The sequence below is a fragment of the Panthera uncia genome, assembly GCF_023721935.1.
Source record: "Panthera uncia isolate 11264 chromosome A3 unlocalized genomic scaffold, Puncia_PCG_1.0 HiC_scaffold_11, whole genome shotgun sequence".
NCBI classification, from domain to species: Eukaryota; Metazoa; Chordata; class Mammalia; order Carnivora; family Felidae; genus Panthera; species Panthera uncia.
Window position 1 is genome coordinate 83,700,198 of NW_026057578.1, and position 14,044 is coordinate 83,714,241.

A 14,044-nucleotide genomic window follows, 5' to 3' on the forward strand; every position below is an offset into this window, starting at 1 on the left:
GAGTGCCCTAGACCTGGTAGAAAACATAGCTATGAGAACTTCTAAGAGTGAGGAGCCTCATGATTTAAGTAGATCTCAGCACAAGAAAAACAGCGGTTTTATATTTCAACGTTAGGAAAGGAAGGGAAGAATAATGATGCAGCTAATTATGCTGTAGCTATTGTAGCTATTTGCCTGCACAAAAATGAGGTTGCATGATCTCATACAGGTCTTCCTCAGCAACAAAAGGCAAATGAAGCCAATCAGGGTGACAGCCTTCCTGGGATGTAACGATCTAACAAAGAAAGGGACTATAATGGGAAATACAAATCAAAACCACAATGAGATACCACCTGACACCTGTCAGAATGGCTAACATTAACAACTCAGGCAACAACAGATGTTGGCGAGGATGCGGAGAAAGAGGATCTCTTTTGCATTGTTTGTGGGAATGCAAGCTGGTGCAGCCACTCTGGAAAACAGTATGGAGGTTTCTCAAAAAACTAAAAATAGAACTACCCTACAACACAGCAATTGCACTACTAGGTATTTATCCATGGGATACAGGTGTGCTGTTTCGAAGGGACACATGCACCCCAATGTTTACAGCAGCACTATCAACAATAGCCAAAGTATGGAAAGAGCCCAATGTCCATCGATGGATAAATGGATAAAGAAGATGTGGTATATATCTACAATGGAGTATTACTCGGCAATCAAAAAGAATGAAATCTTGCCATTTGCAACTACGTGGATGGAACTGGAGGGTATTATGCTAAGTGAAATTAGTCAGAGAAAGACAAAAATCATATGACTTCACTCATATGAGGACTTTAAGAGACAAAACAGATGAACATAAGGGAAGGGAAACAAAAATAATATAAAAACAGGGAGGGGAACAAAACAAAAGAGACTCATAAATATGAAGAAGAAACTGAGGGTTGCTGGAGGGGTTGTGGGAGGGGAGGTGGGCTAAAAGGGTAAGGGGCATTAAGGAATCTACTGAAATCATTGCTTCACTATATACTAATTTGGATATAAATTTAAAAAAATAAAAAATAAAGTTAAATTACAAAGTTAAAAAATAAAATAAAATAAAATAAAATAAAATAAAACAAAAAGAAAGGGACTATAATGGGGCACCTGGGTGGCTCAGCTGGTTAAGCGTCCGACTCTTGGTTTTGGCTCAAGTCATGATGTCACGGTTCGTGAGTTTGAGGCCTGCCTCAGGCTCCATGCAGACAGTGTGGAGCCTGCTTTGGATTCTCTCCTTCTCTCTCTCTGCCCCTCCCCTGCTTGTGTGCTTTCTCTCTTTCTCAAAATAAATAAATCAACTTAAAAAAAAAAAAAAAGAATGGGACTATAATCAAACACCTCAAGCCACTTTAAAATTAATAACCAGGGGCACCTGGGTGGCTCAGTTGGTTAAGCGTCCAACTTTGACTCAAGTTATGATCTCACGGTTTGTGAGTTCAAACCTCTCGTTGGGCTCTTTGCTGACAGCTCAGAGCCTGGATCCTGCTTGCGATTCTGTGTCTCCCTCTCTCTCTCCCCTTCTCCCACTTGCACTCGGTCTCTCTTTCTCTCAAAAATAAACATTAAAAAATAAAATAAAATAAAATAAAATAAGTAACTGAATGATTTTGTGCATGATTTATAAATTTTTGGGGGAGAGAGTGAGATGAGGACATGAGAAGTCTTAATTAATATAGGTATATCAGCTCACCCTTGTGAAATTAATAACATTTTATAGAATGAGGTTTAAAAGTTGGCTAAAAAGCATCATTGTTTCAGGCAATCTCTCACCCCATAGCTCCAGGAAAAGCAAAGAGGTATGCGGATGCAGATCTGACAATAAGACTCCCACCCCTGAACTTATTCGCTTTAGACCTGCTTCTCCCAACTTTTCTCCATCTCAAAATATTTGGGTTTCTTTTTTTTAATTTTTTTATGTTTATTTATTTTTCAGAGAGAGGGAGAGAGGGAGAGAGAAACAGAGCGTGAGCAGGGGAGAAGCAGAGAGAGACAGAGATACAGAATCCGAAGAAGGCTCCAGGCTCTGAGCTGTTGGGTCTTGAACCCACAAACTGAGATCATGACCTGAGCTGAAGTAAGATGCTTAACCGACTGAGCCACCCAGGCACCCCTCAACATGCTTGAGTTTCTGATCTGTGGTAACGCACATCTGGGCAGGGCAGAGAGACCACAGCCTCCCTCATTGGTGAAAATGTGGCAGGAGTGGTAGTTGAGAGCAATGAATCTATAGCAACCTTTACAAAGAATTCACGAATTAAGCTGGAAGAGGGAATCCTAATATGAAGCAGGTATTCTAGATACAGGGGGTCTGCACCAAGTCACTACATGCAGGCTGACAGGCCATAGGGTGCGTTTTCTCCAGGAGGAGCTGCTCAGGTTTGAGGGAGCCTGCGTGTCTCATGTTAACTGGCACACTTTTACAATCGCGATGTTACTGACAGTGACTACAGACCCTACAGGCAGCTGCTGGTGAAAAGAACTAAGAAAGCTCTCTGTCCTTCCTCTCCCTGGCACATGAATTTCTTCTCTAACATTCATGGTCATCATGGAGGTAGAACATTCCAACATTACCTGCCTTTCCCACGATTGGTCAGCTTGTCCTGTGTCCCCGCAGATCTCAGCAAGGCCATAATGCTTAAAATCCTTCTCTGAAGCTTCCTTCTTCTCTCACTACTTTTAAAGTGACTTGGGGTATTTGGATGTGATCCAGTGCTTCACTGGAGTGTTATATCTTAAGCATTCACTAAGCAAACAATTACTGTGAGTATGAGATGTCAAATCGTCCTTGCCTTAGAGTAGTTCTGAGTTGGGGAAGAGGGCATGATGAGAGACAAATAAAGAAATGTGCTGTATAAAAACCTGTGAGCTTCTCCATACTATTTTTGCAACTTCCTGTGAATTTATAATTATTTGGACATAAAAAGCTTTTAAAAAACACACAAAACTATGGGAACAGGAGTGAGTACCAAAGTGTTGCTTTCTGCACAGATACATCAGTTATGTTCCCTATGTTCCAGAGTCTCATTGCTGGCAAGTGAGCAGACTCATTTAGGGTGTTCAAAATCTCTTCCCAGGCTCAGCAGGAGCTGGTGAAGCAGCTGTCCATCCTTCCTCGAGACAACTATAACCTCCTGAGCTACATATGCAGGTAAGAGTCCCCTGGTATCAGTTTCCAGCCATATCAGAAAGAAGCACCTGGTTAGAGGAGGAAAGAGTGTCCCTGTGAACTCAGAGCTTCTGGTCCAGACTTTGGGAAGGTCAACTGTATTCACATAGCACTGAGTTTGTTCCCTATGTCCACAAGATAATTTAAAAGATCCGCTGAAAATCTGATTGGCACATGAAGTAAACATATTCCTCTTCCAGGCCTGCCCAAGTGCTACCTGGAGTCCTGGGACATGTATTAAAACCCAGAATCCTTATGAATGTTTCTAGAATGATCTTCCATCTTCCTGACTCTGGACCATAACTTAGTGCCCTAGATTCATTCCTGGCCACCCTTCTTATTTCCCTTTCTGAGGACCTGCGTGCCTTCTCTGTGGCAACATGTAGTGCGTAGATGGACCCAGGTCTGTCTGAGCTGGGAATCTGGATCTTCTTGCCAGACAGAGCTGAAATTTGCTTTTATTTAAAAAAATTTTTGTTGTAGTTTCTAGATTATAAAAGTGATGCATGCTTTGCAAAAGGAAAATACAACATACCGTAAATAAGAAATAAAAATAATGCCTTTTCCTCACTCAGCAAAGATCACTATTATTATTTGGGCATGTTTCCTTCTGGACGTTTTTCTTTCTCTGATAGATCTTTACATACATCAATATAAATATAGGGGAACGATTTCTTGTACATATTTGTGTCTTGCTGTTTTGGGCTTAATATTATATTGTGAACATTTCTGCCTGTCCTAAAGTAGGATTATAAATGAGTCAGTAATATTTCATAATGTTTCCTCATTTGAAAACACCACCATTTATTTGATAATTTCTATGTATTTGGAATTCTATGTTGCTTCAGCCTATTCATTTAAAAATGGTTTTTAGAGAGAGTAGAAATTCCTTTGCTGATGTTTTCAGTTTTTTTTTTTTTTTAATATAGTGAATCTGAGGAGAGCTTCATGTCTCCAATGGGTAGAATTATAGTAAAAATTCATTGCTAGTTATTGAGCACCCACTGAGAATTTGAGATGCTTGGTGCTATAATCAGAGGATGAAGCAAGAGTCACTTCTTCATTCCCCTCTGTGACATCTCCTCATGAGAAAGTTTTCTTCTCTGGAAACTTGGGTGGGATGGATACTGAGAACCTGGGAGATAAGCCTAGGAAATTGGGACTAGGGATAGTCAGATACCCATTTGAGTCCTTCTAGTTTCCATTTAGCTCCCTGCATTGGACCCTGCCTCCTGCCAACACCCCATCCCCAGCCCCAATGCCACCACCAGAAGCTGGACAGGCCCCTCTTGGCTTCTTTTCTACCTTGATCTTGAGTCTTTCAAGGTGAAGCTAAACTCATGTGGGCAGAGCAGACCAGACTGGTCCCCTTCCTGAGACTAGAAGGAAGGAGATGAGATCCATCTCTGAGATCTCATTGATAGCTGGAAGTGCTTCCTTCTGGCAACTTTCTGTTTCCTACTATGGGATTTCCTGGTTGCCCACAGGTTCCTACATGAAATCCAGTTGAACTGTGGTGTTAATAAAATGAGCGTGGATAACCTGGCTACTGTGATTGGTGTGAATCTCATCAGGTCAAAGGTTGAAGACCCTGCTGTGATCATGAGAGGTAAGACTGGTCCTGTGGGGAAGTCGAGTGCAGAGGAAGTAACGACAATTACACAGCTACCGAAGTGCTCTGCAAATTGCCAAACATTTTCTGTTGACTAACTTGCCCAAATTGTGAAATAGCCCTGTGAAAGGAGCAGGGCAGGAATTATGTCCATTTTCCAGATCACAGCAGAGCAGAGAGATTCAAAATTTACCCAATGGTCACACAGTACAATAGGCTAGCACAAAAACAGCTAGTGTTTCTTAGTCTTTAATTACTTTTAAATAGCCTTAGCCAGAGAAAGCGAATTTGCAAGAAAGTGGAGAAAGCAAGTTTGATTTTATAAGACAATTCACAAAAAGGCCACTTGTAAGAATTCACAAAAAGGCCACACTTGTGGCTGTGTCTTGGTTCAGTGAGCAAAAGTCCTGGCATAGAGTATTGCTGTCTACCATGGATTTGGGAAGGCAGTACTCCTAGCACATATTTATTATGTGTGCAATAAGAAATCAGATGTCATGTTGAGGACCACATGAGGGGAGAAAGATGTCTTCATTTTCTCTACTATTATACTGCCTATTTTCTGATCAAAGACTGACTAAAGGACCATACAGGCTGAAAATAACCCTCTTTTACCCACTCCCATATCCTTCTTCTATCTCTTCTCTTCCACCACAATCTTCTACCTCAAGCAATTCAGAAGTGTCCCATGAGGAGCAAAATGACGTTTTTTTCGGACTCTGTGGTTTTAGAGCCAAGTTTAGAGACATCCCATGATGGAGACCCTTAGGAATGTCTGCCTCCTGCCATGGTACAACTCTACAGATCTCTTTCTTCTTTCTTTCAGGGACTCCTCAAATCCAAAGAGTGATGACCATGATGATCAGAGACCATGAAGTTCTGTTTCCCAAGTCCAAGGATACACCCCTGTCACCCCCTGCTCAAAAAAATGACCCCAAGAAAGCTCCAGTGGCTCGAAGTTCTGTGGGCTGGGATGCCACTGAAGACCCCACGATGTCTAGGACAGACAGCTTTAGTAACACGGTAAGTGCGGAGAGCCTTCTTTTTGCACCTGACTCTTCCTTTAGTCCAAGTCGTTCTATGTAAGAGCTTGTCTAGTGTGGCAATGTGGGGGAGTTTTTGATGATGCTGTGACAATGGGCACAGATGGTAGATCCCCATTTGAATACGTCTTGAAAGCCTGGCCTCTTTCAAATCTAGTCTCTGTTGGCATCCTGGAGGTGGGATTAGTGGCATGTGTGCCAATCTCCTAATGGCTGAGCAATGGGAGTCCTCAGTAAAGTCCACTCAGAAAGGGAAGCCATTCCAAGCACAGTCCAGGGAATTTCAATAGGGGAAATTATATATCACATTGTAACTGTTTTAGCAAGAGTTGTTGAAAACTCCGGGTGAAAGTCCAGAGAGAACTGGTTTCCTGCTAACCCATGAAACGTGATTTCTTTCTCAGAGTATGTGATGTGTTCGTGTAATATTTCTCATTCCCTGATAAGCTGTCTCAGCAATGTCAACCCCCTCATTTATACTGAAGTGTTGGGGCTCACGTTCCCAATGTCAAAAAACTCTTCAGCCTCTGAAATGTAGACTAGTTACAAAGCTCAAATATTTTTATATATTGATGGAGACAAATACTTTTAAAAAAACCATGAACTTGATGTAGCAGCTTGGTTCTTTATGTGTGGCCAAGAAATGAATTTAAAATTTCTGACTGACTTGGTAATGTCAGTTGCCTGCAGTACTATTAATCCTAAGGATAATTAAGAAAGTATTGGGAAAAAAGGTAGATAGTGGTACTGATTTTTCTTAGGTGATGTCTATACACAGTGTATTTTACTAACACTCTCAAATGAAATTAATATTTAGAAATGCTCATAATTCCTATAATGAAGTCCTACTAGCAGTCCTTGAGAGTAGTCATTGTCAGGCTCATATGACAGGTTTCTGCTCTTTATTATAATATTGTGGGTAGCTATGAGCAGCCACTGTGATGACAAACATAAATAAGTCACCTCTGGGGTTCTCACCATAACTTTGTAGGGCAGGATTTATCATCCACATTTTATCATTCCGGAGCTGAGTCTCAAGGAGGTTGACCAGCTGGCCCAAGGTAGCAGCACTAGGATGTTGAAGAATGGGATTTAGCTCTGGTTCTCACCTTGAGGTGCAGGTGATTCTGACTCCAGGTGGGGTTGCAAAAGCTGGTGATTAGCTAGAGGGATTAGAAGGAGAGCTTGAGTCTTGATTTTCTGATTTTAGGGCTCATTCTTTTTCTTTTTCCTTATCTTTTTTTTTTGTTTTAAAGTTAATTTCAAAATATATATACACATGGTTAAAAAAAATAAAAAAGAGAAAAAGATACAGATTGAGAAAGCTTGCTCCCTCTGCTATCTCCATCTACCCCATCCTTCCCCACCTTCATTAGTTTCGTACTTACCCTTCCAGTGTTCCTTTATGCAAATACAAGCAGATATGAATGTAAATTATTTACTTTTTTTTTATACAAATGTAACATCTCTTGCTCTCTCTCTACACACACATGCACACACACATGCACACACGCTGCTCATGTCTTGCATTTTTCTACTTTAGAGTATATCCTGGAGACCCTTTTATGTCAATACATGGACAGGTTTCTCATTTGACCAACTTGTTTTCATTCCTTTGTACAACAAACAAGGCTGCAATGAATAATATTGACCATACTTCATTTTATGCTCAGGGGATGTATTTCTAGGATAAATTCCCAGAATTGGGATTGCTGAATCAGAGGGTAAGTAGATTATTGTGTAATTTTTATTAAAATTGTTAAATAGAGGTTGTGCCATTTTGTACTTCCACTAGCAATGCACGAAAGAACCTGTTTCCCTACAGTTTCACTAGCAGAATGTGTTTTCAAATTTGGGGACGTGTCCTATCTGAGAGGTGTAAACTGATATTCAGTAGTTTTAATTTTGATTTGGGTTTCTTTGATAATGGCAGAAACTGAACATATTTTCTTATGTGTAAAGGCTTGTTGCATTTTTCTTTTTCTCTGTGAACTGTCTGATCTTGTCCTTTGTCTAGATTTTTGTTGGTTGCTGGTCTTTTTCTTTTTGAGTTTTAGGAACTTTATATATTAGAGAGAGTAGCTTGTTGTCTGTGATATGTATTGCAAATATTTTTGCTAGTTTGTCATTTCTTTTTTGATTTTATATGCAATTTATTTGTTTATTTTTTTAATTTAGGGGGTCATGGAAACCCATGTGGGTTGAATTTATCAGACTTGCATTTTATGCCTTTTGGATTTTCAGTTCTAGCTAGCAAGATCTCCTCATCCTAAAGCTATGAAAGAATCCTAGTTTGAGACTCTCTTAACCACTAATAAACCATTGATTTGAGAGCATGAATTCCTCTTAAGTGCAATATCTTCTTAAAGAAACACCACACAGATCGTGCACATCTAACTAATGTGATGAATTAAGAGATGGTCTTCTAATTAAGAGTTTCACGGGTGTGCAGCCAAGTCACTACTCCTTATCTTGGGAACATGATACATATGGGAAAAACCCACATGACATCCGTGGCCATTTTTTTCTAGACCAGCGACTCAGACGTAGGAAGCCCCACTGGACAACAGCCGAGTGATGGGTATTTGGAAGAGAGCAGTAAAGCCCCCAAGGAAAAGCTAGGAGATTGGAAGCTGCAGTCGAGAAAAAGGACTCAGACGCTCCCTAATCGGAAATGCTTCTTGACATCGACGTTTCAAGGTGCCAACAGCAACAAAGTAGAGATCTTTAAGAATGAGTTCTGGTCACCCTCTTCAGGGGTAGAAGCAGGGGAAGGGCACCGGAGAACAATGTCTCAAGGTATGCCCCACTTTTCTGACTCCCAGCGGACTTCCACCTATGATAACATCCCTTCCCTGCCTGGGGCCCCTGGGGATGGGGCAGCTGCGGTCTCTTCCCATGCTTGTGACTCCAAGAGAGAAACTCTTGCCAGCCCAAACTCTGAAACCGGACCTGGAAAAAAGAACTCTGGAGAAGAGGAACTTGAATCCTTGCAGAGGGTGGTCCAGGAACTGCAAAAGGAAATAGAAACACAGAAGCAAATGTATGAGGAACAGATCAAAAAGTAAGTCACATGCAGAGGGGTCCTGAGCAGCCACCCGGCCTCCATCTTCAGCAGTAACAGGGACTGTTCTCATCTGCTAAGAAATGATACTAGAAAGCTTGAGTTTAGAGAACACACTAATCTACAGCAATTGGGCTTAATTACGGGAAGGGGTAAAGGGAGTAATCAGATGACCAAATTAGTGAAAACTCTATTTAGGTTAAATTCATGAGAAGTTAAGTATGTAGCTTACAAGGCTTAAGCAACCATTTCCAAATAGTTGTTCCTTAAGGATCGGCATGCTGTAATGAATGAAGAGGAACTTTACATTTTGTTCATCTTAATGTAATACATCCATTCTGAAAATATTTATTGAGCACCTATAGTGTGCCAGACACTATCTTGGCTGTTGGGAAACAGCACTGAACAAAACAAACAAAAGTTTTGCCTGTGCTTATAGAATTTTCCTTCTATAGGAAGGCATAGCATAATTAAAATATATGCTATGTCAGAGGATGGAACATGCAATGGAGAAAAATAAAGCAGGGCAGGAGTTGGGGAAGGGTTCAAGAAGGGGGTTCCTATGTTAAATAATGTGGTCAGGAAGGCTTCACTGAGAAGGTAGCATGAGAGCAAAGGGCTAAAGAGAAGAGGGAATGAGTCAGGTCCACATACTGGGGAAGATCAGGCCAGGCAGGGAGAAGCAAAGGTGCAGAGTCCATGGAAGGGAGCAGGTCTGGCATGTTAATGCACAGGAAGAGCCGTGGTGAGCTGGAGAAGCAGAGGGTGACTGAGAGGAGAGAGGGCAGACAAGTGCAGGAGGCCTTTCCAGCCCCCTTAAAGCCTGTGTGGAGCAGAGTTTCTAGGAAGATCTACCTGACTAAAGCTTCACTGAATCACTGGCTTCCTACGGAGTACAGGCTGCAGGGGTGAATGGAAGGCCAGTGAGGCAGCTCATGCCACAATTTTCATGCACATCCCTAAGATGCCTGGACACAATTTGCCCTCTTGGGTAGCTAAACTACTTTCTTGAAATCTTTTTCACACCACTGACTTTTCATGAGAGGAAAGCTCAATCCGACTTAATCCATATTAACACTAATCATGACAATGAAATATGAACTAGTAGGGTTTTCCCAATCATGACCACTTTTCAGTCCATTGAGACTCAGGTACATGACAGGAAGACTTTTGTGAGCCCTCATTCTTTGTTCCCTACATAGAGGGGTGCCCGTCTAAAAGCAAAATGGAGATCCTTTGTCTAAGATCCTGAAGTCAATCATCTGTAGGCCTACAACACTCATGTGCCATCTTGACTCTGAGGGAAGCATCCCCAGAGAAGTTTCCCACTGCACTCTGACGTGAATGTCACTGACAAGGTAGGGAAAGACCCAGCTGCCATGGAAGGGCTGCTCCTTCTGAATGGAACCAAGTTCTCTGAATTCACCCATCAGAAGGGTCCTCCATTTTCAACAGAGGAAGAGTTAACAGTCCATAGTGCCTGCTCTGAACTTTGTGCCCCAGATACACATTTTCATGTAATCCCCACAGAAATCCTGCAAAATAGGTAATAGCCCCATTTTATAGAAGAAATAGGGGCTCAGGAAGTATTAAAAGATTCCTCAGGGTCACACAACTAATCATCAGTATTTGATGTAATCAGGTATTTGAACCTGAATTAGTCAGGCTCCTGAGCCCACTCAGATTCTACCTCTCCACTGGAATCAGTGGTCAAAATCTGGCAGTATTCTCTCAATTGAGATTTCTCCCAAAGCAAGATGGAAGCAAGAGTAAACTCTGAGAAGAAAACTAGATTTGTAATGAGAGGGCCAGAAGGAATGAGACTAGATTATCTGTAGGAAGAGATAGGCAGGGGTAGGCAAGGCTCCAAAGATGGGCTGTTACATGCAGAATGGGCCAAAGCCCCTGAAGATAGAAGCCAGGCTGGGCTCAAATGAGAGCTCAATTTTCTATATAAAATATGCCATTTGGAGGCGGGGTGGGCAGGGAGGCAGCATCTCATAGAATGGAATTCTGAAGCAAACTTCCAGTCACACAATCTCCCCACAGTCCTGAAATTTCCTCTTTGGGCTTAAAAATGGCATTGTACTCTCATTCCTAGGAGTTAATTCAGCATAGCCTGCAGAGCAGGGAGCACCTGGGACTAGACTAAGATTTGGACCAGTAACAGTGAAAATTCTGGGAATTCGGGAACCCAACAGATTTTTCACCTGGAGCAGATTCAGAAGTGGGGGTGGGGCTGTCAGGACCTCTGCTTCCAAACGGCAGTTCCCCACACTTCTCCAAACCTCCACCCCTAGGGGGTCTTGATAAGAGATGGCGCTGGTACTCTCCGTGGAAGCAGGATGAGCAGGTCCTCGTGTGTGCAAAGGTGTTGGGAATCTGGAATACGGGGCCTCAGCAGTCAATTAACATTTCTGTTGAGCAGGACATGTGCAAGGTGCTGTGGAGGTGAAAATATACATATGTTAGAGGTGGTTCCTTCTTTCAAAGACTTTATTATTTGCTGGAGGATACAAAACATAGAATGACATGAGAAGGAACAACACAAGAGATGTCACAAGATGGTATTAAAATGACAAAAGAGAGGTTCAGACATGCCCTGGGAATTCAGGCTTACTGAGAAGTCTGCGTGTGTGGGGGTGGGTGGAACATTAATAAGAGGTTCAGGTTGGCTATAGGTCTTGTGATGTAGAAAGGAAAATGGACAGAGGGTGTTGTGAGCAAGGGTGAAGGGACAGTCTAGAGGTCCTACCCTGTTCTTTCATTCTGCTATTTTCTTCCTTGCAGCCTTGAGAAGGAAAATTACGATGTCTGGGCCAAGGTGGTGAGGCTCAATGAAGAACTGGAGAAGGAGAAGAAGAAATTTGCAGCCTTGGAAATCAGCCTCCACAATGTGGAGCGCTCCCGGGAGGATGTTGAGAGGAGGAACAAGGCCCTGGAAGAAGAAGTCAAGGAATTTGTCAAATCAATGAAAGAGCCCAAGGCCGATGCTTGAGGGTCCCAGGAAAACATGGAGACAGCCCACAGAGGCCCACCTGACACTCTCCCTTTCTCAGCGCTACCTGATGACTGAGAAGCAAAATTACTCCCTATGAGGGAGAAGAAGACATTTTGGGGGGAAACACCACATTTCCCAGTAAAATAAATCAATGGAATTTGCAGGAAGATGAGGGTGAGCAGGGACATGTGGGGACATCTATGGCCCCCTGTGGCTGTATTCAAAAGGATTGCATTATTCCACCGTGGTCTCAGGCTGAGTGAGATGGAACCTTCCATGGTTGGGTGACTATGTCCAGTGGAGACATTTGAGGCCATGTGCCAAGGACCTAGGCAACATGTTGGCCCCAACCGAAGGTGGACTGAGGCGTTAGTTCTTTTTCTTTTCTTCTTTGTGGAACAATTCATCCAGTCAGATGGCTTCATGGTGTCCCTGAGACATAGGGGCAGAAAATGATATTTAGCTTTCTTGTATTCACCTGTGGTGAGCTGTATTTTGGGGAGCTGCACCTGTTGACTGGAGCCCCATTCTGCCACCCCCTCCATGATGCACACTTTCCAGGGATTGGAAACTCAAAATTATTATTAGACTAAGACAAAACAAGCAATAAATGTGTATTTATGAGAGCAGGGCTATTGGTAATCCTTCCAAACACCTTTGTGAGCCTTAGTGAAAGGTGCCCCTTCCTTGAAGCAGACACACCCCTCTCCAGGCGCAAGGCTTGGTGAGCAGGACATGGGCTGGATTACATTGCCTTTCCATGGCCACAGTTGTGTATGGTCGGCCTGTGAAAGAGGCCTTCTCACCACGTTGTGACTTCCTCAGAGGCTGGCTGGGGGTTTTAGATAGTAGTAGTCCCAATAATATTTTTTCTGTTTCACCAAAATGCCAGTGATTTCACTCTTGTTAGGGATAAGAGGCACTAGAAAGTAGCTAGAAGAGGAGCCTTCCTGGCAGACTTTTCCTCCTAGAGTGAAGCCAGCCTGGCAGAGGGCCTGGGTGAGGCCCCAAGCCTCGCTAGGAAGGATAGTGGAGGCTTTAAAAATTTTTGTCATTATCCTGATTAAGTGGTCTCCAAGCTCTTTTGACTATGTACTCCATGAGTAGAAAATATTTGAGCAGACACCCCCCCAATATATTTCTTTACTTATAAATTATATCATGTACTGCTACATTGCTATATCATGTAAATCATAAAACATATACAGGACAGACATTGAGTAAGGGTAAGAACAAATGTGCTTTCAGCTTTGGGGGCCACTGGCCAGATTTCCCAGCAGGTGTTACCTGTTCTCGTTTCACATATGTCATCCCCATTGCTGTCATACATTGACTTGACTCTTGAAACCACATGACTTCATCAGAGGTCTGAAATCAATGGTTACTGCGGTGAGAGTTTAGTCTTCCCAGCGTGTGTCTCCTCAATTATTTCTTTTTCTCCTTTTGTTTTCTCACCTTTCCTCCTCTTCTCTTTGTTCTCTTCGCTCTGGTTGTTTCCCCCTGCCCCACCCCTGCCTGTGGCCATGACACATTAGCTACAGACCTAGTGGTACAAACAGTGACGTCAGTGTTGCTCAGTCCTGCTACTCAGGTCCTGTTTCTCCTGCCACCAGTCACCAGACTGATGGAGGGCAGGGACAAGACCTGGCATGTTTGTTCTAGAGACCTGCTAATGAAAGATCGGGGTGTGGGAGTGGGTTGATTTGGAACATCATTAAGTAAAGCAATAAAATGTTTGATTTCCTGGGGTTTACTTGTTTTTTAATTAGAGTCGCAAGCAGGGAGACACTTATTGAACACCTCATTTACACCGATGAGAGTCTACAATTCTGCCAGACATAGTGCCCGTTTTCTCCCATGAATTCCTCACCCAAACTCTTTAGGTGTTCAAACACAGCTGAGCATGGAAGCAGTTGGCTTCATAATTCTAAAGGGAACATTTGTTTGAAGGTGCAAAGAGGAGGACCTGAAGACTGTTTGCTTGCAGGTCCATATTACAGGAACTTGCTGGGCATGGGAGCATGAGCTCAGACTGAGCAGAAGGGCTGCATTTGAATTCCAAGCTCTTCCTGGCCAGGTGATGCCTCTTGTTCTATTTCTTCCACCAGTACTATGAGATACCAGAGTGGCCTCTCCGCTCAGC

At 42.7% G+C, this 14,044-nt stretch overlaps 1 protein-coding gene across 5 annotated transcripts in view; it reads left to right on the top strand.

The window, feature by feature from the left end:
* The window catches only part of ARHGAP25 (Rho GTPase activating protein 25), an 88,491-nt gene extending 76,463 nt beyond the window's left edge, over positions 1–12,028 (top strand). For all 5 annotated transcript variants that reach the window (XM_049651558.1, XM_049651557.1, XM_049651556.1 and 2 more), the window contains 5 exons: positions 3,090–3,163; positions 4,669–4,790; positions 5,620–5,816; positions 8,368–8,900; positions 11,691–12,028. In XM_049651558.1, coding sequence (XP_049507515.1) covers positions 3,090–3,163; positions 4,669–4,790; positions 5,620–5,816; positions 8,368–8,900; positions 11,691–11,898 — 1,134 coding nt within the window. In that variant the 3' untranslated portion in view covers positions 11,899–12,028. The remainder of the gene's footprint in view (positions 1–3,089; positions 3,164–4,668; positions 4,791–5,619; positions 5,817–8,367; positions 8,901–11,690) is intronic.
* Positions 12,029–14,044: the final 2,016 nt, after the last annotated feature.